Genomic DNA, 26,419 nt, shown 5'->3' on the forward strand with positions numbered 1-26,419 from the left:
TTTTGTTCTTTGACCTTGAGCATGTACTGCTCCTTTGAGAGTTTGTGCATGTCACCTGGTACAGTTAACTAGGTTACACTAATAACATTCCTGCCCCTTCACTTCAGCAAAATTGCCACACACTGAGCAGCAGGCTGGTTCTTAGACTCCTGTGTGTGTGCGTGCGTGTGCGTGTGTGTGCGTGTGTGTGCGCGTGTGTGCGCGTGTGTGTGTATAAGTTGCATTTGTATTAGAGATGGCGGTTACAGATCTGTGCAAGAGGGAGAAGGGTTCGTGCAGGACAACTGTGGCGATGTGATCAGTGTTGCGGAGACGCCATTAGGAAGCCACCATTGTCATGCTGAATTGGTTCCCACACTCCTATTGTGTTCAGGAGCCTCCGCTGGCCACCCCTCGCATTCAGTAGCTCTGCAGCTTGCATAGGACATTATTTACATTTTGAATGGCAGTACTGTACAGGGCGCAAGAGAGCAAGTGAGGGTGCTATTTTTAATGTGACCGTGTTAAGTTTGCATATTTTAATAATAGAGTGGAGGACACCCATAGTCTGGGCCATTCGGAGAAGCCATGCCATCAAGGGTCAAGGAGGTCATAATTCAAAGGATGTGCAGTTGGGTGAGGGCTCATGGGAACCTCATAGATGGGTGTTTTCCTGGAGAGAGAGTGGGATAAAAAGGGATTTTGAACGTCACCCTCTTTTCACATGAGGTCTTTGAGGTCCTGAAGGGCAATTTAATGGGTCATTCGCAGAACTGAAAGACTGCCTGCCTTTAACTCACAAGGGTATGGAAAGACCTTTGTGCTTTGAGGGTCAGCGATGTGGAACCAGTTCTGACTACTTTTTGCTGGTGTCGGCTATGGATCGCTGTGAAAGAGTCGAGGGGTCTTGGAGATGTTTCTTTAGTGTGGAGGAATGCATTGCAAGCTTATGAAAGACCGGACAGATTTGTACTTATTGCAGCAGGCTTTCTGGTCAAATGAGCTATTCGCTATGAGCCATTATCAGTTCTGTTGCAGTGGCAAGGTTTTTAAAACAGCAATGCTTGGGTATTTTACCCGTGAGATATACAATACCACTTGTGGTGTAGCAGCAGCAGGCCCACAGTGGGGAGGGCCACCCTGGCAGAATAAATGTAGTGGAAACACTGGAACCCAAAAGATGCTCACACTTCTGGCCTAGACAGGATTTCGAGAACTTTTGGCTAGAGGAGGTTAAACGAAAGAGATGATTGAATTCATCTGTACGCTCTAAATCCTTTAACTCTAATAATTTTAGTATGTTTGTTTAAAGTAAAGCTTAATTTTTGTGAGATTTTGTCATCCTGACTGTGAGAATTGGGCTCCCCCTACAGTTGCATTGAGTAATTTACTTTTACACAACCGCTGTAGATACAAATCTTATTTTGAGCTCTCCTTTATGGACAGCTGAAAATGTGCCTTTGTTGAGACAAACAGCTGGGTCTCTGTTCTTCAAAGATGTCAGAAGGAACATGTGCACTGAAATTGCAGTGGACAGTCGATTGCAGTAATAAATAATATAATGATGAGAAATGTGATTAAGTGAAAAAGTGATAAAGTAAAGTATCACTGTGTATGTAAGTAAATGTAAGAAACACAGTTTTATTTTTATTTGCATTTTCCATATTGTCCAAACTGGGAGGGGAACGATATGGCCATAAAATAATGTCACAATATTATAGGGTGTTTTTGCAATTATATGACTAATTAGAACATTGAATTTTTTTTTCAAATGAATTTTAATATATTACCACAATAAAATACATAGTTTTATTTAGAATGAACAAGTTTCATACATTCACTGGAAACAAAAATAGATCAATAAATTTGTCTTATAAACAGTAACTTATCAAGACCCTGGTATTGTATAAAAAAAAAAAAAGCAAAAATAATGTCACTAAATAATGTAACACAAATGACCACAAAACTACGGTGCAGCATATTGAGTGCTTGTATATAAACTGCAAACAAACAATTAAATGTCACATATATAACAAAAATAATGCAAAATCTTTCAAGCTTTTAAGAATATTTTTGCGATTGCATATTAATTTTTTTTCTGATTTGGGGTTTTTATGATCTAGCTGAAATGTTAAATTGAGCACTGTCATTAAATTTGTCCACATTCATCAGCTTAAATGCAAGTCTCATGACTAGGATGCTTGATCACATAGAGGTCACTAGGCTCTGCACAAAAGACATTTGTCCAAGGTGTCCATAATGTCAGACTCTCCAGTATTCAAAACCAGCAAGCAAAATAGTTTTTCTGTCATTAAAATAATTCATAAAATTAAGTTTACCCACTAAATTGTACACCATGTCTTTGTGTAGTGTAGCCGTGGTTGTTGCAGCCCTAATACATACCACAAAAGTTTTATGAGGGTAATTCAGCTTAAGACTTTGAAATTCACTGTGCTGTAAAAACATAAGTGATGGTGTAGGGCTTGCAGTATTTCCAGTGCAGCATATTAAATCCCGCAGTCTGTAGCATTGTCCTGACCTGACCATGACTCCCAGTGGTCTGTTATGACTTGATGTAGGTATTCTGATTCCCAGGAGTCTCTGATCTCTGCTTTTAGTTCTGTCTCTTTGAGTGAGAGCTCACTAGGAAACCCTTGAGGGAATTTGCCTGCCGAGCGCTTGCACTTCCATAACTCCAACTGCACTGCATGAAAAATTCAGAGATTTTGACTGGAGATCTGAGTCACACAATCTGTACATCCTCAGAAAATGAGCACTGTTTCTTTTCAAAGAACAAAGTGTGTGCTTAGTGTGTGCACTCTGCAAAATGCAAAAATGCTGTGCCTTCATATTTACACATTTAAATCATTAAAGCAATATTACATAGCATTTTTATGTTTAAATAGCAGCATCACAGTTGATGCTCCAGAGATAATAGCATCCATTTTGTTGCTACATTGAGTTCAAAATGCTGCCAAGTGCGCCATGTAACTGGTAAAGTGAATAATACAATATCACAAGAACTATTTAATGCAAAATGACCCACCATATCTGTGAAAAACCTAAAACTTGAGTGCCGGTTTTGTTTTATCCAGCTTGTCTAGAAGTGGCTGTTCTATAGAGGTTGTTCAAACTGTGACGGCTCAAATTGCTCTGAGCAACTATAAATGGAATAATAATTATTGCAAGAAGGACCTAATTTATTGCAATATATGATTTAATGAGTGCTTTTAAAGAGATTGTGTTTTTGCCTCTTTGTGCTTTTCTAAATTGGTAGTTCTGTTCCTCTTCATTTGTTTCAGTGACAAAACAGACAATTTTCCCCATCAAAACATTTCTCCTCTAAGTATATCTTGTAGTGTTCTGTGCTAATATTGGCACACTGTTATTTTGAGTAAGAGTCTGCCAAATGAGAAGCTAATTCTAGCTTCTAGTTTGTTAAAACAAGTGACTGCGCTTTCGCTTCTACAGTTAAAACTGCAGGAAAAATTTAACATGCAGGGGCCACGTTTTTTTTTAATAACAATTTTTCCAGTTGTGTTCCATATTTCCAAAACTGAGTATCGATAATGCAGCATCTCTAGTCTTAACTGGACTGATGTTTTGTGTGTGTAAATTTCAGTTCTACAGAAGAGTGTTGAATACGGCCACTTGTATGCTAATTAGATTTGAGCGCTGTGCTGATTGAGGACATTAATGTGATTTGAGTGATTTTTGCTGTCTTTTTGATAGTGAGCCGCACCTGTGTGAGCTCTATCAGTAACGTTTCCCGCTGTGTTGGTTGAAAGTACTCAGAGAGAAAGCTAATAAAGCCACTGAAATACAGAAGCCCTAGTGCTGATAAGCTGTTGGCTGTATGTCTGCTTATTTTTTTATAGTTGACTGATTTCTGAAGAGATTTTTTAGTGAAGCCCAAGTTCTCTATAGTATATTTAAATGCATGAGTGTTTTTGGCCAACTGATTAAGTGATTCTTCCATGATAAAGGAAATCTCTTGTGTTTATTAAACCTTTTACTGGAACACAAATGGAAGGGTGCATACCTGTATAAGACTTTGTACAATACCTAGATAATAACTACAGTGTTGAGTCATTGGAAAATACACCTGGTCACTTAATGCATCTTGAATATATCATCAATATCGATGTAATCAAATCCTTTTTATGGAACATATAGAAATGCACAAAATAAAGTGCCTGTTATGCAGGCTAAGGGGTTGGGATTTATTTGTGGTCTTGTGCAGTTTGTATGTCACTTGTAAATATTTCCTTTTTGTTTTGTTTTTTTCCATATTGTGTAGTATATATTGTATATCACCATTGTTTTGTAAACATATCGCCCAGCCCTAGTCTGAATTATTAGAGTTTGATCTGAATAAGGCCAAGCCAAACAAAAATGACCTGTAGACACACTTGTGTTAAAAATAGATTACAGCCACATTAATAAGAGATACAAATGCAATCACTAAAACCAATTCAGGACTTGGTTTGAGATGCATTTGAGCCTTTTTTTGCAGTTAACAAGTGCAGTTGCATATTCTGACTCACACAGAAATCAGATTGCAGTCTGACTAACTGGAAACGCACTTTACTACCGGGTGATAAATGCATGTGGATAAACTCTTATCAGGATACTATCCACACACTAGTCACACAAAGTGCCCAGCTGTAAACTGAGGTCCTAACTCAGTTTCTTGTATGGTTACGTTTAACAGAACTCTGCCTCACAGGTTTCTGCTTCAGGCCTAATCTAGCACACCCTGTTCAGTCAATGAAGGACTGGCATGGGTGATTAGTTGGATATTAGCTTAGATGTCTGCTGGAACGTTTCTCTCTGAGGCTATGTTCACACAGCAGGTAAATGTGACTCATCTCATCTGATCTTTTACATCATATGTGATTCAGGTGTGTTGTGTGGCTGTGTAACATATTGTACTGTTTGGCTGTTGGTCACATTAAAAAGGTTATATGAACAGCATAAACTAAATATCTGATTTGGGTCAATTGCCTACTGTGTGAACGAAGCCTGTGCAGGTTGGAGAGGTGTGTCTGTGTGTGTCTGTGTGTGTCTGTGTGTGTCTGTGTGTGTCTGTGTGTGTCTGTGTGTGTCTGTGTGTGTCTGTGTGTGTCTGTGTGTGTCTGTGTGTGTCTGTGTGTGTCTGTGTTTGTGTGTGTGTACACAGGAAAGTGATGCAACTCTGTGCTCCTTTTGTTTTTGCCTTTGAGTTTTTTGAGCTTGATTCAGGAATGAAGGAGCTGTAATAGGCCTGTAATCCTGAGCATGTCACATCCTGTTTTATGGGACCTTCGTGTCCGTTATGTCTATACTGCATGTGCATTTGGGAATTTCTCTTTATCTGTATTTGCAGATTTCTCTTTAATTTTTTTCTTTATTTTGCTTTTACTCAAGTTGTTTCAGACTTGAGGTGTTATTGATAGTATATGCTTCTGATTATCATCTTGGTTTCCATAAAATCTGAAGCTATTTTACAAGCAAGACCATTTTTAAATATAATTTAGCACTATTATTTGAGTTTATGTATTTAATATTCAACTAAAACCCCTTTTGTACTGAATTAAATTTATGTTGGCTCCAAGTTAACCTTGTCTGTGTTTTTCTGTCATCCTTTGAGAGAATTCCAGGCTGGATTACCTTTTCTTTCTGTTCTGTTTTTCCAGGTTTTAGGTCAATTAAATTGTTGTTGGGTCCAGAGTCTCTTTGACCCCATTTACGTGTGGTCACTTTACGTAACTAGTATTTGAGTTGTTTTCTATGATTTTTAAAAATTATTTTATTTATTTTAAATTGTATCCATTGTCTCCCTAAGTTAGAAGACCAATTACCCAACCTCTTAACTAGGGCTCCCCCTTTCACTAGGAGGGTGAAGATTAGCACATGCCTTCTCCAATACATGTAAAGTCAGCCACTGTTTCTTATCAAACTGCTGCTAATTTAGCATTAACAGGTTACCAGCGTTTACCAGCACAGCTTTAATAAGGCAGCTAACAGATGCCTATGCTGCTGACCACGTCACCTTTGGAGTGATGTGGACAGAGATTATCATCTACCCACTCAAATAGAGCAATGGTCAATAAATCTCTCTCTGACTCTGGCTGCTGATGGCAAGCAGCATGACCAGGGATTCGAACCAGCGATCCTCGGGTAATAGTGGTAGCACCTTAGCCTGATGGACCACTAAGAGCCTATGTATTTGAAGATTTTAACCACATGCATTTATACATGTAGATGTATTTGGCATTTAAATACATCTCTGGTCAGTCAGAGTGTAATCTTGTTGGAAGCTGTGTTGGATTAAACATGCCAAATTGGTTGTACTTGGCGGAGGTTTGATTAAACGCAATACTCTGTGCAGTCAGACTCGTGTAAATCTTTAATCTTTTAGGTCTTGGATGTATTTACACTTATGAAACCGAAATTAAATACTAAGGGTGTAAGCTACATCTTATACACTGTAGATCTTTCCAGATCTAAAACACAGCTATCATCTTTTTGAGGCCAAGCTTTTTGAATCATTTCCATCACTCCAAACACACCAGAAGCTAAATCGATTTTGTGCTGAATGAATGAAAATCCAATTGTGTCAGTCTGCCTGGTGCCATGAATGGCGACGCAGCATGTGCCTGGTGTGACGTCTGTATTGGTCCAGACTTCTGAGGAGGTTTGATAGAAGCTCTGATAGGACCTGTAATGTGAATTAGAAATAGTGGTTGTAAGGTTGGCTCATCTGCCGTAAATCTCCAGTGGCTTTTGCTCTGTCGTGGAAACATTTTCTTAATGAGTCTACATTAACCCATTGACCTCATCTGGAACATAATCATGTAGAGCACGGTTCTGTGGCTGCTCTGTTTTAGCCTCTCGGAGGCAGTCGGAGCAGGGGGAAAAAAGAGAACTGCACTGGTGGTCTGTGTCTGAGATGCTGAGTAGGAAGGAGACAAGCACTTCAACTAAAGAAGTTAAGAGTTTAGGAGTGTGTTGTGCTTAGTTTATTTTACTTTCCCCTCTGTGTGTCAATGGATTGAAATATTAAAATCATACTAGTGTGAATTTGTGTGTGTCTGTAGTCATGTTACTCTGCCCTATCCAGTCTGTCCAATTCGGAGGATTGTGATGATGATTGAAGGTCATATCACAGAGTACAGCAGAGTCTTACTGTTGTCTCTGGGTTTCTGATTTTCTTTTACTATGTCAAAGTGCATTCACTTGCGCTTTTTCCTTTACTGCAAATTAAAATGCCAGTGGCTCTCGTCTTAGCAGAACAATGTTCAAATAGGCAATTGTGATTTTACATTTCTAATTAGTCATGTTCTAATAGTATTCTATCCACCATTCACTCCACTATGTTGGAGCTCTTTACATTCAAATAAATGTTTAAAAAATGTTTATTCCATTGGCACAATTGGATCAGGCACTGTAGTGCTGATGGAGTTCTTAAACACTTAAATTTCACTTCTGTGTAAGGGTAGTCCATCAATCAGAAATATCCAGTCTACTGTGGCCTCTGTCTGGCAGCTTCTGGGAAAATGTGGTGGTCTAATATTGTTAAATGGTTCCAGTCAAAGAATTTGTAGAAAGCAACTGCTGCTGCTGACAATGTTTAGGAAAAAAAAAAAAAATTTTCCTCTGTGCATTGTCCTTTAAAAAGACGTCCTACTGATATGATATATATATATATATATATATATATATATATATATATATATATATATATATATATATATAAAGATTGCTATCAAATTGACCTTCTGTGTCTGGGTGAGTCTAGGGCAGGAGTGGCTGGCGGACTGAGTGGATGATGAGGATGTTGCATTGGTGCAGTGATGGGTGTGGCTTCTTTGGAGCATTTTTTTTGTAGTTTATAGATCACCTTCATCTGACCGTAGAGCTGGAGTCCATATAAACCCCCTCCCCAACCAAACCCAACTCCCTGATTTCCGCCTTCTGTCTGCTCTCTAAGAACAGTGGCAGAAGGGGCTGGGCTGGGCAGGGCCGGGCTGCGGAAATGGGGCCAGGCTGTGAGTGGTGCGCTGAGTGCCGTGCTACTCCATAACGATGGCTAGAATGGAAGCGCAGAGGTGGAGAAAAAGGATCAACGTCATGAATGATTTATTAGCCTGGGTTTTTCTGACTTATTCCCTGTGGGAAAGAGAGGATAGAAGGATGCAGGGGAGAAGAGATGGATGGAGAGTTAGGAGAACGTGTGGAGGTGTGCAGAGGGAGCCTAATTATGAAAGGGATTCTACTGGATTGGCGATGGTGGGAGATGAAGGTCATTCTGAGGACATCATGAGGGGGTTGTCCTCTTTCAGTCTTCCTCACACAATTCACCCTCTCCACATGGTAGTTCACAGTTTTCCCTGTAGATTTTAGACTTCCTTTCATCCACAAGATGTCCATAAGTATCAAAATGGCTTATATTTGGTTCTTTGTACTACTCTGATACTTTTTTCCCTTTTTTGTCTGTTTTAGTTTTTGGTCTCATTTACTTCTCATTTATCATGGTCTCTCCATCTCTCTTCCCCACTCTCTCGCTCAGTGTGTGTATGGAGCAGCTGTCTCGTGCGTGGCCTGAGGTTGGGTGTGGATGGCAGTCAGGCTGCAGTCGTCCAACACTGAGCCTATTGTCTGGAGGCTTGTCTGAGAGTGTGTAGATTGAGGAGGGGGGGGGGCTGCCTGGGTCTGTCTCTCTCTTTCTCACTCACACACACATACATGCACACACATGCACACAAAGAGGAGCTGGTCCCACCACATGGAGCTGTGCTCCCCCTAAGCCCACACACTAGTTCTTCTTTGTTTTGCCTGCTCCGTTTCCCAACTCCTCTCTGTGGATGTAAAGAGTAGGGCTTTGTGATTTATCAAAGTTTAAGATATAGTAGTATAACCTGTGGCAGTATTGACCATGGATGTTTTTACTGTAAAATAATGGATGTATTTGGTCTTCTGTAAATTTAAAACAAGAACTGAGTTATTTGACCACATTTTTAGAATTTTATTTCACTTTTTTATAAATTTATTTTTATGCTATTTTCTCTTCAATTTACACAATTTAAGCCAATTACCCAACCCACTCATTAGGACTCCCCCTGTCACTAGTGATGCCCCAACACCAGGAAGGTGAAGACTAGCACATGCCTCCTCCGATACATGTGAAGCCAGCCACCGCTTCTTTTCGAACTGCTGCTGATGCAGCATTGCTGAGTAGCATCACAGCGCGCTCGGAGGAAAGCGCAGCGACTCTGTTCCAATACGTCAGCTCACAGATGCCTTGTGCTGAGTGACATCACCCTTTCAAAATGTGGGGAAAGCTTGACATCTACCCACCCAAAGAGAGAGCAAGGCCAATTGTGCGCTCTCAGGGCTCTGGCAGCCGATGGCAAGCTACATGAACAGGATTCTGAACATTTTCAGTCTCCATTTGACCACTTTTTCTGAAGATTATTACCTGAAGTTTTCATGTTAAAGCATCAAGCAGCAGTGCACAATAAGGCACTGCGTTGTTGGTTAGAACAGCGGTGGGTTTTCCAAAAGCTTCTTAGCACGAAAATGATTCGTAGATGGTCAAGCGAGCATCACACTGAGCACACTTTCCATGTAAATACTTTACTGTTTTGCTCTTTTTTGCTTGTATTTGTGGTGGTGGTTGCTGTAGTAGCCTATCTGTAAGAGCATCATCTAATACTCCTTTTTTTGTACTGGGAAAGGAAATACTTGTTGTGTGCAGCTCTAGAATTGCTTGTAAGGTTTCTTAAAGGGCACATTATAACCTCTTAAGAATTTAGCCGACTCTGAATGGTGCGGTGATGCCGGCAAAAACATGACCTAGAGAGAGTAATTAGAAGAGACCTTTTCGTACCTTCTATTTAAAAGAAAATAGGCAATATATTATGAAGAAAGTACACCTGTCAAACTGTTAAGCATGGTGGTGGGTGGATTATACTTTGGATTCATATTTTGTTGCAACCAGTGGCACATGAATAGATTTTGAAAAGATAGTGTCTGTAAAATGTAGCTAAAGGTGATTTTTTTTATGCTGCAGCAGTATGATCCTAAACACACTTCATTATTGGGGGTTTCATTTTTGCACTATTATCGTGCAATTAAGTGCTGATGCCCATTTCAGACAAGCTATGTGGCTTTCTTCAGTCTGATTTTTATTTATTTATTTTGTTAAAGTGAAACATGAATGAAGCCTTCCAGCACTTCTCTCAATTTCTTTTGAATAATCTGTTGTTATTTGACTTGTTGGGCTTTTTAATGAAGTGTTTTAATTAGATGCTTTAGTACATTTTTGCTCTGTCTTTATACACCACCCACAAAGACGCATATGCATTTAAACACCCACTCATGTATTTGCCAACTAAGAAAGACATGAATCCCTAAAAACTCAGAAGAATCAACAGAAGCAGCTTCAGAATAGCACTGAGAAAGTGAATAAGGGGAGTGCCAAGCTAACAATCAGCTCTGAAAGTAGAAAGGAGTCCAGAATGGGTGACATTACTGATCTAGTGCTCTGACAGAGGGTGATGTGTGTGTATGTGTGTCAAAAGGATAAACGGCATGTGTGAGGCATCCGGTGGAGAAATACACACACATTCAGACACACAGAGAGGAAGTGAGGGGCAGGAAAAGTCCTGAGAAAGAGGTGGAGGGATGGATGGGAGACTGCGGCGGGCGCGGCGGTGAGGGGAGACTGGTACGCTGGACCCTGCTGGAGGGGGGAGTGGGCGTTGGGAACAAAACCCACTAATGCAGGCAGCACTTGAGGAGCGTGGCCCCAAATGAGAGCCACATGACCAGGCCAGGCATTCACATGGCTGTTTTTTTGTATCGCTGTACCACACACACACTAATACCAATGCCTGTCTCTCTGTGTTATCAGTAAGGAATTGTATTTTAATTCCTGCTCTTTTTTCTGTTTCCAAATTTTTTAACTTTTAGCTGTTTGCATAATCAATTAAACAAGGACAAGGAGTGTTTTTCCAAATTCAACACACACTACTGATTTTATTGACTTCTGCAGCTTCAGAATTCTACAACCCCAACAAGTATAATCCTTCATCAGAGCACTAGTGATGGGCCGGTCCTTGATTTTTAGTTTTTAAATTGGATTTTGATGCAGCCGATACCTATACAAAGTGCTATACAAGAGCTGTTTGTTTTATCTTTTTACTTATTTAACATAGTGTATTTTTTGCAGCAGCTACTATTTTTTTGTATTTGTGCTCAAGGTTACATCATGAGGTAAGGCTAAAACAAGATCTCGCAAACACGTGGTGATATTTCTCGTCAAGCTCAAACCTGTCTCGCGGGAAGAAAAAAAACTGTTTAGTATGCACTTTTAAGAGGTGTCTGGCAACACAGTAGCAGTGGCGGTGAGTGTAGTGCCTAAGCAGTCAGAGCAGCTCTCGGCAGAAGAGGAAATTCGGGCGTTCGCTTGTCTGGCTTCATTTTGGATTTTCAAAACATTTTTCAAGTTTTCTTTATAATATTTTAATCTTGTCTCGTTCTCGTGAACCCAGTTTTGTGTCCCGTCTCATGAGATGAGTCACACCTCTACAAGCTTCTATAAACGTTAGTGATACAATGGGTCACTCTCAGTGCTCAATGAATTTTCATTAATTTACATAAAAAGATACATCTGAGACAAATGTTCCAAGTTTTATAAAGGCACAAGCTGTAGATGAACAGAAGAGATGGAAAGAGAGAGATATTCTAAAGAGGGGAAAGAGATTCTAGAGAAGGAAAAAGAGAGATATTCTAGAGAGGGGAAAAAGAAAAATATTCTAGAGAGGGAAAGAGAGAGATATTTTAGAGAGGGGAAAGAGAGATATTCTAAAGATGGAAAGAGATATTCTAGAGAGGGAAAAAGACAGATATTCTAGAGAGGGGGAAAAAGAGAGAGATTCTAGAGAGGGGAAATAGCACAAATATTAATATAAATGATATTCTCTCATCTTGTATCTCGTATAAAAATATATTGATAATTTCCTTGCCTGAGCAGTGGGGTTTTTAGGCGATGGAGAGGTGCATGACCAGGATTCAAACCAGCGATCTCCTGCTCAGATTGACAGCTAACTAAATTAGCTGGACTACTCTGAGCCCCCTGTTTGACAATGGTTTGACATTGCAGGAATGCCTCAAAGTTGGATTATTATTGAAAAGTTAAAATCGTATGATATAGTTTCCTTACCCACAGAGTGATCTTTTTTTTCGCGTTTGTTTGTAATAATGTTAATGATTATGGCTTAAAGCTAAAGAGTGGAGAGGCACACTGTCTACCAAGCATTTTACACCACTTAATTCTTCCCTCTTTTGGGTTTTGGGTTTTTATTAGCTGTAAGACATAATCAGTGTAAAAAATAAGTGCCTGAAAAGTATCACTCTAATAAGACAAAGACTAGGCATAAGGGTATATTGACTGTGCATATATCGAACAGTCAATAAAATACCAATCAACATTCTTTTTACCATCAAACATCAAAAAGGATGTGGGCACAATCCTGGATAAATGCATGTGGACAGCTGCTTTCTGTCTGGTGCTGGAGAGAGCTCATCTTGCTTCTGTTTTATGCTCATTAGATAGTGTTTCTTTTCACCGTCTGGGTTATGACCTGCTCTTATTCACAATTACTGTTTAACATTCGCCCGTATCAGCAGTGATTCCTCCATAACGTGTCACCTCAGGTCAGCTGGAGCCAGCCAGCCAGCCGTGCCTCCATCCTGGAACTGAGCAGCGTGTCCATACACCATGTTCACATCTTACCGCTGCTTTCCAACCCCATAAAACACTATTGATCCCAGATAATGTAAGCGGAGCCCCAGTGTATCGGCTGAGTGGATCCTGATAGGGCTCTATTAAAAGGTAGATGATGTGGGCGATGCATGCTGGGCTGTGTGTCCAGTTACAGGGACAGATGGCTTGACTGATGAGCTCCAGATGTGTTAAAATTTTGGATTGTGTAAATCTTTTAGGAATAACTGAAAATAAAACAATCACTGTGCTATCAGCATCAGCACACACTTACTTTAGATGTTAGGAACACTGGCTAAAGCTCTTAAAATTGTTTGTGTATTTTTAAGCTGATATTTGATGTTTAGTGTACTCCGAAAAGTATAATGTTTAAGTGATGTTTCAGTTTTTTTTTGCTAAGTTCTTTTTATATTTTACTGCATAACAATTTAACTGCTGTTAACACTTTAGTGCCAGAAATGCATCTAAAATAAAACGTTTTGGGCCAAAATCAAACTATGACTGATACAGAATACATGTTCAGTAAAATGTTTTTTCGCAAGTTTTCATTTTGGCACTTTTTAAATTATTGAATAAATTAAATAGCCTAAATGTGTTTGGTTGCTTTTCAAATAAAAATAAGTTACACCTGAAAAGTTGGAAATATTTTTAAATATTTATTGTTCGCTTTCTTTTTTGTCATTTAGTAGCAGTTTAACTCAGTAGTGTTATTCTAATGGAGAATTGACTTCAGAGGTACAGATTTAATCATAAATCATACATATTTTCTACCCTAGTAGTTATATTTAAGTCACATGGTGATTTTTTTAACAGAGAAATGCAAATGTTTTGCTAAACTGCTAATTAACTGATTGACTGATAATTGATGCTGAAGCAATTTGTTTAATTTGTGAGTAAAGCATAAATATAAACGTAAACCTGACTTTTGTTGAGTGTGGTTCAAATAGAAGGTTCAAATAGAAGATTTGTTTTACAGAATTTATGTTATAGCAAAAAAAATCAATTAAAAGGTGAATAAATAATGTTGCATTTGTGACCCTAAAGCACTATGTCTCTGTAGTGCCAATACTGATGAAGTTAGTCTCATTTACTATGGGCAATAAACTGAAAATAAATCAAGAATGTTTTCATTTCTTAGGGTTCTTTAAATCTACCAGTCAGTAGTTCTCTGCAAAAACTTCAAAACGTCCCATTAGTTGGTCCATATCAGGGGATCCCTGTTTCAATTTAATGTTCTCTGGGTGGTGTGAGCGAATGTGTCTTCCACCAGTGCTGGAATCATGAGCTGTGATTGGGTCAGACATACAGCCCACTGTGTCGCTGTCGCCCCTCTGAGACACAGAGATGGAGACTGCATGGCGAGTGTATTGATCTGTCTGCTTGTCTTTAAACACACATGCGCGTGCGCACACACACACACACACGTGCACATGCACACACACTAGAACAGAAAAAAGTAGAATTCCAGCTGTTAATGGTTTAGACACGGTTGTTATCTTGCCTTTAGATCTTTACCTGTACTGTAATAAATCTTTTTTAGGATGTGCCTGTTTGTTTAGTTGTGAAGTCTGATACAGAAGATCAGTATGATGGCTGGTCACTATAACTACTTTTGTTTGGACTAAGGATAGTAAATGTAATTGCAGGAAACATTTTTTTTTTCATTTTAAGAACATTGTATGACCCTGAAATAATTATGTCTTTGAAAATTGATTTAGTTAATTATTTTTTTTAACTGCATTTGTTTGATTTTATATCTTTTAGTGAAGATACCGAATAATTCAGGTTAAGGAAGACTTAATATAATATAAGACTTAAAATATGATTGTCCATATTTTAAACAATAAGTTGATAATGTAATTATTGTGACAGGCAAGTCAGTTTCTATAGCACTGTTAATACACAGAGGCTATTTAAAGTGCATTACAGAAAGAATTAATGCATAAGAGAACAGACTCTTGTTCAAAGAAATTATATTATATTATATATTATGTGTATATATAATAAATTATATTTAAATAAATAAAAAGTAATGAAAAAGAAGACCAAAAAGAAATATAATTGCAAAATAATGCACATGAAGACAGTGAATTAAAGTTGAAAAAAAAAATAACTACAAGAATAAACAATGAAGTAGGGTTGGAAAGTGAAAAGAGCAGGTACATCTGTGTTTTTGCCATTTTTAAAAGAGTTAAGAGGGTTTAATTTCACCATGGAGCGTTTGAATGAAGGAAAAAAAAGTAGTCCCTTATTAGTCCTTCCATTTATTATTTTTTAGTCATACATACTTCTGCTAATGATGAATGTGAGGAGTAGGAGTGAATCTGGAGCCTCTAGTCACTAGTTTACTGCTGGTTCCACTCCCCTCTTGATTCACTTGATGGTGCCCTGTGGAGAAATCTCCAGAGAGGAGAATCTTAATAATTCAGGAACGGTTTATTCGCTTGCCGAAACCGACATGCAAGGGAGGAGGTAACCCATTCATTAGGAATGCAGGCTAGCATAATCGCAAGAATCACAAGACACAAACCGAAGGCCCTCTTGACATTCCAGGAGGTTTTGTGAAGAGACTGTGTGTTGGCCTCCCTGTAAACTGCTAGCAGGCAGCTGCCACATACCGGGAACACAGCATATGGTGCGCTCGCTCTGACTCTGCGTGTGCTGCTGCGAGATGTGTTGACGGCAGGTCTGCAACAGTGTTTTACACACGCATACACATTATTAATCTAAACAGCATCATGTTAATTGAATTTAATGGAAAACAAGGTTTTATTGTGTTTGCACTGCGGGGTAATGAGTGGGCTTATGGGACTGGTCTGGTTTCGGTGTCATTCATAATGGCCCTTATTAACAGTGTTGCATTATTGTGCGTCACTATATTAATGGCAAAGCTTACGAGAACAATACATACTACAGGACAGCAAGCCTGTAAAATTGTTAACTCAGTTAAAAGTGTCACAACACTGGAGAGAGTTGTCTGCCTGCTAGCATAGTTCATGATAAGTTGTAGTCAGCACTAGTCTGAATCACCTACTGTGTTTTTCACACTATAAGGTACACCGGATTATACGGTGCACTATCAATAAACAACTATTTTCTGGTCTTTTTTTATAAACCAGAAATCTGGTCAGATTATAAAGTGCATTTTATGCAACACTAGCAGTAGTAAGCTGTAAAGCTAAGTTAAGTAAACAAAACTGTAATTCTTAAAAACTGATTTTTAACTCACTGATTTTTCTCCTAAAAATTGTTTATTTGGGTTAGTAAAGAGCTTCCGTTTATTTGCAGTATGCTTAGATTTCCAGATTTCCACTAAAACTGGAGCATTAGCATTAGCGGCTAACCGCTAGTGATACAGAAATACACTGAGGAACCCTGAGTGTTCCGGTAAGCCAAGGCTGTAGCTAGCGGTTCATCCCACGTAGCTTATTTTAACACCATAAACGTGCAGGCTACGTTTCAATAATTTTCCCCTCTAAACAACAAAAGAGCTAGCGCTGTGGTTAGCGGGTAATGCTAATTCTGCTCCAGCAATGCTACTATCTGGAGTTACCAGCAGGCTACAGGCCGATAATACTCTCTCTGGATGGCCAAAGAGCTAGCGCTTCGCGTGGTTACCAGCTAATGCTAATACAGCTGGAGAACTAAATTGGCGGAATGGCTTTAATACTTCTTACAATCTGACTGTTAAAATACATATTTAAGCCACACCGGATTAAAAGGTACATTGGCAATTTTTGGGAAAATTAAAGGATTTTAAGTGCGTCTTGTAGTGCGAAAAATACGGTGTGTGTGTATATATAAATATGATGCCTTGATGAACTATTTGCACACTGACCACTGAGTATTAATTTGCGCACTTGAATGTTAAAATGACTTAAAATGCCTATCCTGTGGTTGTGATAAATAACCTAGCTCTTGTTAACTGAAGCTCAGTTGTTACCTGTTTAGGAGAAACTTAGCCAGCTCAGCATTTGTCTTGTAGCCCTTCTGGGATCTAAGCTGTCTCAGTCTATGAAATTCATTGCCAGTATTTACTTGCAGTTTGCTCCATCTCTCATTATGAAGCTTTTTAGAAAGATGCCAAGGCTGTAGCAAGCTGTTTGCCTGCTATTGTGTTCCATTCCTGGCAACCCAGGCTGTGGAAATAGGACTTGGAGGTGGGCAATGGTCAAATGCTAAAACCCAAACAGGTTTCTGCTCCGTAACAAACAACTCAAAGAACACTGGTTGAAGCACTTCTGTTGAGAGATGCAAATTCTAAAACTTGGCATAATTTCTGATGATGCATCCTGATATTTTTATGAGTCACTACAGAAAAAATAAAATATACAGTATACATGTTTTTTAAGCTCTTCCCCTATTAAACAGTGGTTAAAAATGGCGATGAGAGATTTAGGTTTAACTTAGTAACTTTACACAATATTAAATTTGACCATAATTCTGTTTTGTTTGTTTTGCTCTACAGGTTTATAAAGGGCTGGACATCATCACCAACAAGGTGACACCAGAGGAGCAGGCGCAGTGTCCCCATCACATGATCAGCTTTGTGGACCCACTGGTGAGCAGCTACACAGTGGTGGACTTCAGGAACCGAGTTTTGTCTCTAATATCCTTTATTTATTCATTTATTTGATTATTAATTTACTCTGTCCAGATACTATATCTGTACATTTTAAGACTACTGTACTATAACCAAAAATTGGATTACAGTATGTAAATTAATCATTAAGTTGTGCCTCAGAAGTAGACTTGGGAACAATCACAGTTGTGAGGTGCTATCTTGTGAGTGAGGTTAATGACCCATTTGCAAGTACTAGGATTACATAGTGGGCCAGTGGGGATGATTTGTGATTTTTAGCTTCCATAGGTCATGGCAAAAGTCATGGGATGGCAGTATAAAAATGGGTAATGAAGTATTACCTCAGCAGTAGGCTTGGAAACACCAACAGTTGTGAGGTGCTATCTCGTGAGTCAGGTTAATGACCCATTGCAAGCTGTAAAGTACTAGGATTACCTAGTGGACATTACCATCAGTGGGGATTATTTTTTGATTTTTAGTTTCCTTACCTCATGGCAAAAGTCATGGGATGGCAGTATGTAAATGTATCATTAAGTCTTGCCTCAGGGTAGGCTTGGGAACGCCCACAGTTGTGAGGTGCTATCTTGTGAGTGAGATTAATGACCCATTTGCAAGATGTAAAGTACTAGGATTACATAGTGGGCATTACCACCAGTGGGGATGATTTGTGATTTTTAGCTACCATAGGTCATGGCAAAAGTCATGCAATGGCAGGATTTAAATTGGTAATGAAGTCTTGCCTCAGAGGTTGGTTTGGGGATGCTCACAGTTATGAGGTGCTATCTTGTGAGTGAGGTTGATGACTGGTCAAGCATGCCCATGGCAAGGTGTCAAGTACCGGGATTACATAGTAGGCATTATGATAATTGGGATTATTATCTTTTATGGGTCGTAGGAAAAGTCCTGGGACATGTTAATAGTTCCTGGCAAATTCCCTTTGGCATGTCAGTGTAATGCTGCACAGTACGGTTGTTAGTGTCATGGCTTTACAGTTGGTGTGATGGCAGCACATGATCAGATTTGTTCTTCAGGATCTGATTGAATTAAGGAACAGTTGTCTCTTATTAAATACAGATTAAAAACCATTGAGCTATAGTTCCTTAAATCAGTAACATGAACTGTTCCTTGCTCTAATTCAGCCACAGTCAACTTTATATTAAGGCAAGCTAACAAACCAGAATAATGTGTTCGTTTTGGCTTTTTTTTTTTCTTCATTATCCAACATGAACCTCAGACACTTTTTATCTTTCCATTAAAATAAAATAATCCTAAAAAAAAAACAGAGTGGAAATAAAAACAAATACTCCTCAGGTTTGGTATGAGTGCACTACAACAGGATAAGAAAAGGCAAAAAAAAAATACGTTACTATTACATGCTTAATTAGCAGTGTCCTGTATGGCTCTGGACTAATTAAAGAAAACATTAAAATGTTCTTCTACACTGCTGAAAACAAAACTGTGTGATGCTAAACTGTATGGGTTCTTTTTAAAGGAGCAGTTTTTATGCCTTACTCTAAACCAATTAATCAGAGCACATCAAATTATTCTTTGACCTACTATAAAAAAAATCATAGAGTTGTAAGTAGGCTTTGGAAAACATATCTAGGCATTTTTCCACTTACTACACTGAGATCAGAGATTTATTCAGAATGTTGATTAAATGCATACTGACAACTTAGCCTAATAACTTGATATCTTAAAATTTCTTTATTTCTTGACACATAAACATCAAATCGTGACACTGCTACTGTACTGAAGGCTGTTCTGAGGTAGTAGTTGTCTGTTGGCGTTTTAAAAGCTGGTGTTTTCCTCCTGTTATTCCTTCATAGGTGTGAATAATTTAAGATCAGATGTTTTGGCTGTCCCTGTAGACGTGCTTTCTTTTGTGAGAGTAGCTGCTGTAAAAATCTGCTGAAGCTACTCTCCTGAACAGCTGGTCTTCATTCATTTATGTCTGTTTGTTTTTTACTGTTTTGATTCTTTAAATATCTAATAGTTTTAATAGGAACAGGGACTAGATAAATAGGTGTCTGTTTTTAGATGTTCTTAAGTAAATAGAGCTGAAAATTGTGGAAGAAAGCACACTTTTATCGACAGTGGTGCTGGTGCATTAGTGTGCAGTGCTGATGTGCTATTAGCTGTTCCTCAGGAGACTGAGCATGTCAATGCAGGCTGTGATCAGACTGTCTGATAGAACAGTCCATCTACGTAGAGAAGGATATTGTAGTGTGTGTATATATAAGCAGTTATCTATAGTTTATATTAAAATACTTTTCAGAGTCGTACACCTGACATGATAATTCCAGTTATCAAATTGCTTCTGTTATTATTATTGTTGTTGTTATTATTATTATTATTATTATTATTATTATTATTATTATTAAAATAATAAATAATAAAATAAAATGTCACCAAAATAAAATGTTGTATTTGCTAGTGATTCATTTTGTTTTTTGGCAGCGTGACATAAGTATTTTTGAGCGCTTTAATGGAGGAAGTGAGTTAAATATGCTAGTTAAATATTTCACCATTACCAACTTGAAAAGAAAACATGCCAGCAGCTGTTTATGTAGAGAGAGACAGTGAGAGTAAGAGAAAGAGAGATATTTAATTATATGAGCATAAATAAAAAATAATCTACCTTCTGAACTCGGCAGTAGCGATGCTGTATTTACATAAACTATATAAAGTTAAGTTAAACTTTTTAACACACAAAAATGGCAATACAACACACCGAGCTCTGTAAATCAAACATGACAATTATTTTGCTTTTTTTTTAAATTACATTTCCTTATTAATCGCACACATTGCAGAGAGAACTAGTAGAAATACACAGCCTTGATCATTTTTGTTGACCTTGATGTTGATGTTGCCTACTGTGCTTAAAATCTTTATTGATTGCATCAGAATGAGAAATTAAGATTACATTTAAGTGTTGCTTGAGGATAATGAGTGTTTTCCCCATTCATTGCATAGCTTAAAGCAAAAAGTTAGAAAAAAAAATGCTAATAGACTTGGTTTCAAAGCCGCATTCCACAGCTTTAGTGTGGGAACATTTGGACTTTAAGCCAAATGACTAATGAGAGCCTATTAAAGTGAATGAACTTTACTTTTTGATTTTAAAACAGTTTTAATATTCCAAGTTCAGTGTCTGAGTAGTTGTAATAATAAAAGTTCATTTTGCTTTTCTATGATGTGATTGAATTATTATTATTACAGGGGTTCCTGACCTTTTGCAACTCAAGGTCCACTTCACATGCTGTAAAGCATTTCACAGTCACAGCTCACACAAACATTTAAAATGCAAAAAAATACAGCACAACAATGCAGACTATCACATTTTTTATGAAATACCCTCATTTTAACCATGTATACAAAAAATAGAGCGAATACAAAATGTTTAAGTCAGACTAATATTACTAATATTAACTTATAGCTTGCTTTGCCAGTCATGTGACTATACTATGCCTGACCATTCAGTTAGCTAAATAGCTTTTTTTTGCAAATATGTTTGTCATACGCTTAAATTACATCTGGAAATTACATCTTGTTTATTGCAATTATTTCTGAGGCAATACATTGTTAAAAAAACAAACAAAAAAAAGTATTTTCCAACTATAAAAACTTACTACCCTGATGGGTCGTCTCTCATAGGATACCAGTGCCTCATCCCCAGAGTGTGGGAGCTCTCTGAATGCTTTGATTAATATATAAAAAAAAGATTACTTTTTCTGTTAAGCAAATTATAGAAATGTGTGATTTGCACGGATGTTGGACACAGCCATCATTATAACAGTTAAAGCAATTCAGGGAATATCTTTTATACCTCAAGTACAAGTTTAGAGATGTGTAGAATTTATGCAAAAATACACTGAAGTGCTTCTCGTGCCTTTTTTTTTTAACAGGATATTGTACTTAATTATTAATTGTAATATACTGCCTGGCCAAAAAAGGTTACACACTAATATTTGCTTGGACTGCCTTTAGCTTTGATTACTGCAGGCATTCACTGTTGACCACATGACCTCCTTCCATTGCTTCAGAGGCCACCTTTAAGCTCACTAGTGAATTCAAGCAATTTTGTCAGTTGACCTCTCTGATGAGGGGTTCCTTCAGGATACACAGACCAAACCCCTTGAGCTATCTTCATTGTGCATGTGGAAATGCTTTTTTCTTATTTTTCGCACTATGCGGCGCACTCACAATAATTTATTTTTCCTAGTTTTAAGGAGAGAAATTTGTGTAGATTAATATCTAGCACTGGTTTGAATTGTCTGACTCGTCTGAAAATGTTTTTTTTTTGAAGAATTACAGTTTTGTTTATTTAGCTTAGCTTTACAGGTCTTGTCACCCAGCGGCAAGACCTGCTGAATTAAAAGGGAAACATGGAGACACCCCTGTTCCTAACAAGTGCCGCTTAAAATGCGACTTGTGAATGAAAATAGACCAGAAAATAGACGTTTGTTTATAGTGCACCTTATAATCCAGTGCTCCTAATGGTGCTAAAAATATGGTGCTTTCAGTATTCAACATATCGCTAAATTCTAGTGTTGTTTTTCTATGATTTGATTTAACCGAAAGTTTAAGTGATGTTTCTCCACATTTTAATAGTGTGTTGGGACAGTTCTTAACCTGATTTTAGTAGTTTCAGCAATCTCCTTAGATGTTTTCTCTGCTTGATGCAATAATTTGACCCTTTAGAAAAAAAATAGCATCTTTTCCACAACCACAGGATGTGTCTTTCGAATGCAGTTATCCAATAAAACTTACCTGGTTGCTTAGCTAAATCCAAGTGGTGACCATTATTTAGATGGGCTGTATTTGAATAAACGTCAGTAAATGCCATTGCTGGGACATTAGTGATGGGGTTTCCATGAATTAAGTTGGATTGCATGACTTTTTTTTTCTTGCACTTTACCTGAAATGCTGTGGCATTTCTGAGTGGCTTTTAAATGTACCCCCGACTGCGGCCCTGCTGTCATACGGATTGGTTTTGTATTTGACTGTGTCGGTGTGTCCTCCTTTTCCCTGCCGCCTGCTGCTGCTGCTGCTGCTGCTGCTGCAGTGTTTGGGTAGGAAGTGAGCGCTGATGGTTGAGGATATTAATAGATCGGGGAGAAGCTCACTCTGTGTGTGTGATGGCTGAGAGGAGGCGTCACTCTAAGGTGTGGTAATATAGACACACACACACACACACACACACACACACACAGAGGCACTAACACTCCCAACATCTTCCATACACAGATAAAACTGGCTGTTGATGGTCTGTTATTTTATATAGTTGTCTGTAAAGATTGCCACTTCTGCTATAATAGTAGCAGCTGCCCTGCTCCAGTTCAGCAGTGCAGCACACACAGCGTAATCGATGCTCATGAGATCACAGTAAGCTAGGGGTGCTGTCCTCATTCACAAAATTCATTCATTTTATTTGAAACCAGTTTTTACTTTTTTTTTTTTTTTTTGCAACAATTTCTGATGCCACCAGTGCTGGGAGGGTGAAGGCTTCCACATGAAGCCACCCAATCACATATCAGCTAACTGCTGCTAATGCAGCACCGCTAGACAGCTGAACATACTTGGAGGAGAACACTAACCTTACTACTAGTTAGGGTTGCAGCGGTAACCGGTTTCACGGTATACCGTGGTATTAAAATGCACGGTTATCATACCGTGTGTGTTTGCTTATTACCGGTAAAAAGCAAGCCAGCGGAGAAAGTCACCCGCGCATGCGCAACTCTGCTCCGCTTCAGCTACTCAGCACACAGCGGTGAGAACGGCAGAAAGTGCATCAGACTAGAGCTTAGATTCTCTGCCCGAACCAGACCTGACCCGAGGACCGACCCGAAATCGGGTCCGTTCGGGCCGAGATTTCCCACCACATTCCTCGGGCCGGGTCGGGTTGGGCTCCAGAAAATAGTCTGAGATGTAGGCATCTGTTTTTTAATTATATATTTTATTTTTAAATAAAGCTCTGGTGTGATAATCACAATGTTAATGCTAAGTAACCAATTATTATTGTTAATGAAAACGAACCAAATAACGAAAACTGAAAGTGAAACTTAACTAATTTATTTATAAGCGCTGTTTTCACTCCCGCAGTTCTACAGCGGGAGGTGTTGTGCCGATTCTGTCCGCGAAGCGGGAGTCGGATTGAGCAGGGAGTCGGATTCGGCATAACAGCGGCAGCGCGGCTGCACCTCGCGGTCCGCGGTGTTAGTTGTAAGCGCTCGCGCTAGCCGCAAAATATGACAGAAAACACTGAGAAACTGCAGAATTATGAATTGGACTAAAATGAGCACGAGGAGATAAAAGAGAACCTTTACCTGTGAGTAGCTCACATCAGAACACGCAAATCTCTCTCTCTCGCACGTGAACTTCTCCGCACTGTGTGTAGCTGTTCTTAAAAATCATTTTTATTAAATAATAGTTCTATGCTTCTATGTTAGTGTTAATTAACATAATTCTGATCATATTTCGCTCATTCAAACAGCCTGAAAACAGACTTGTAATCTTGTAATCAACAAGCTTGTAATCAATGTGGCCGTAGTCACAGCTAAAGGAGGAAATACATCAAACCTGTTCTCCCATCTCCGAGAACACCACCCCGCTGTGCAGCGCAAAGTATGTGTTCAGTTTATAATTTTACCTAAATAACCTAAATAAAACTTCTTTGTAGTCGTGCACAACCCATGCGGTAAGCGCCCGCAAAAGCGCTGAGTTATCCGAAATTTGGGCACGCAGGTACAGGCGTGAAGTGCGTGCTACGATGGATTCACGTGTCCGTGTAAAGGTCCTGGCCGGACTGGATGTGAAAGACGCCATTCATTTACATGCGTTAATTTTCAAATTCTGACGTGCCTGTTTTTCATATGTTGAAGGTTTTAAGGTGTGAAAGCCTTAAAACAGAAATCTCTATTGTGAGGATCATGTCAGAAATAAATCCCCTCTTTCTGCAGTATCTGGTTATATACCAACTTTTTTTTTATATATATATACACTCTTAATGCCCTTAAGAGTAGTGGAAAAACATGGTTTCCTTCACCTGATGGTGTAGTTTCTACAATAAATAGTTAATTGAACAAAAAACCTTTGTTGTAATTTCTTTAAGGGTCAGTTTAATAATATATGTAACAAACTGTGATACCGTGATAACCGTGATACCGCGGTATTTTCTGAGACGGTTATCATACCGTGAAAATCTCATACCGTTGCAACCCTACTACTAGTTCTGTAACACCACTAACAGACTCCCACACTGGCTAACATCACCCTGAGTAATTGATTGGGGTAGAAGGAGGGCCATCATATCTACCCAAAAATTAAGCAAGACCAATTATACTTGCTGAGACTCTGAGCTTATGGGCCGAACCTCTTCAGATCAGTTATTTAATTACTCCAGGGATGCTCTGCTGCTCTGATGCTCTTTATTATAATCCCCTCACAGCATGTGTGGAGGAACAGGGGTAATTGCCAGCGCAGACACAGCCACCAAGATGCATTTCTGAAACCTAGTTTAAGTTTAATTCACATTTACATGTTTTCAGGAACCAATAAACGATTTTTTAATAAGAGTATATATAGCTCTGGAAAAAAAATGAGACCACTTAAAAATTGAGTTTCTTTGATTTTACCTAATTGAAAACCTCTGGAATATAATCAAGAAGATGGATGATCACAAGCCATCAAACCAAGCTGAACTGCTTAAATTTTTGCACCAGGAGTGGCATATAGTTATCCAAAAGCAGTGTGAAAGACTGGTGGAGGAGAACATGCCAAGATGCATGAAAACTGTGATTAAAACCCAGGGTTATTCCACCAAATATTGATTGAGCTCTTAAAACTTTATGAATATAGTTTTCTTTGCATTATTTGAGGTCTGAAAGCTCTGCATCTCTTTTGTTGTTTCAGCCATTTCTCATTTTATACAAATAACCGCTCTAAATACCTATTTTTTTTTGGAATTTGGGAGAAAAGTTGTCCATAGTTTATAGAATAAAACAACAATATTCATTTTACTCAAACATATACCTATAAATAGCGAAACCGGAGAACCTGATTTAGAGACTGAAGTGGTTTCTTAATTATTTCAAGAGCAGTATATTTTATTTTCTAAACGAATTAATTTTCTATTTTTTGTCTTGTCTGCAAAAAAGTTAAAGCTTATTATTGAATACTTTTACCTCAGGATGCGCATAAATTAAATTTTTTGACTGAAGTCGTTTGTTCTCCTAAATTTTCCCAAAAGCCAAATACAGAACATAGCCTAAATGTATGTCTTGAAAATATCCTTTGCTTTTGTTCAGTTACTTGCTTTTTTCTGGAGCAAAAAAAATGTCTCCAAATATTTAATGCATCCCTACTCTTATAACTTATTGTTTACATCATTTGGAAGCTCAATAAGTCTCTAAAGCTGCAAAACATCCCAAACCATGTTTCACTGCTGGTCTAATGATCTTATTGTGGAATATTGTTAGCCTTATACCACATTAAATTGGACCAATGATTTGCAATCTTTTTTGTTGTTGCAGTATTTTTAGGAGGTGTTTGTGGAAACAGCCTTCGAATTACTTTTAACGTTTTGATGTACTGCATCCAATTTCGAGAGAATGAACTATTATAATATAATTTGAAAACATTTGTTTCCTTAACCCTTCACATAGAGGACCTGCATCACCAGGAGAAACTGCCAGTTATTGTTGGAGGCACCAACTACTACATTGAATCTATTTTATGGAAAGTTCTTCTTGATACTAAGGTAAATACTTTTTTATCTTTCTTGTTTAAGAGTAATCAGTTTTCCTAAGTACAGTTTTGAACTTGTAGACTTTTCTGTTTTGCAGCAGAAAAGTGGAACTGACATAAAGCGCAAGCTTGAGATAATGGGTGGTCCTGAACTTCACAAACGACTTAAGGAGGTGGACCCAGATATGGCGGCCATGTTGCATCCAAATGACACACGGAAAATTGCAAGGTATAAATCAGTGTTGTCTTTCAGTCTTGTTTAGACTAAGAGCAGAATACTTTAGGGGACAACTTTGGATTGGCTACACCTGTATAAGTTGAGGTATAATCATGTGAGTAAG

General features: G+C 38.3%; 1 protein-coding gene across 1 annotated transcript in view; it reads left to right on the plus strand.

Annotated features, from left to right (window-relative positions):
• The window catches only part of trit1 (tRNA isopentenyltransferase 1), a 65,322-nt gene that overhangs the window by 3,419 nt on the left and 35,484 nt on the right, over positions 1-26,419 (plus strand). The window contains exons 2-4 of the mRNA XM_007249276.4: positions 17,220-17,360; positions 25,993-26,091; positions 26,177-26,307. Coding sequence (XP_007249338.1) covers positions 17,220-17,360; positions 25,993-26,091; positions 26,177-26,307 — 371 coding nt within the window. The remainder of the gene's footprint in view (positions 1-17,219; positions 17,361-25,992; positions 26,092-26,176; positions 26,308-26,419) is intronic.

This window comes from Astyanax mexicanus, chromosome 3 (assembly GCF_023375975.1).
Source record: "Astyanax mexicanus isolate ESR-SI-001 chromosome 3, AstMex3_surface, whole genome shotgun sequence".
Taxonomy (NCBI): Eukaryota; Metazoa; Chordata; class Actinopteri; order Characiformes; family Acestrorhamphidae; genus Astyanax; species Astyanax mexicanus.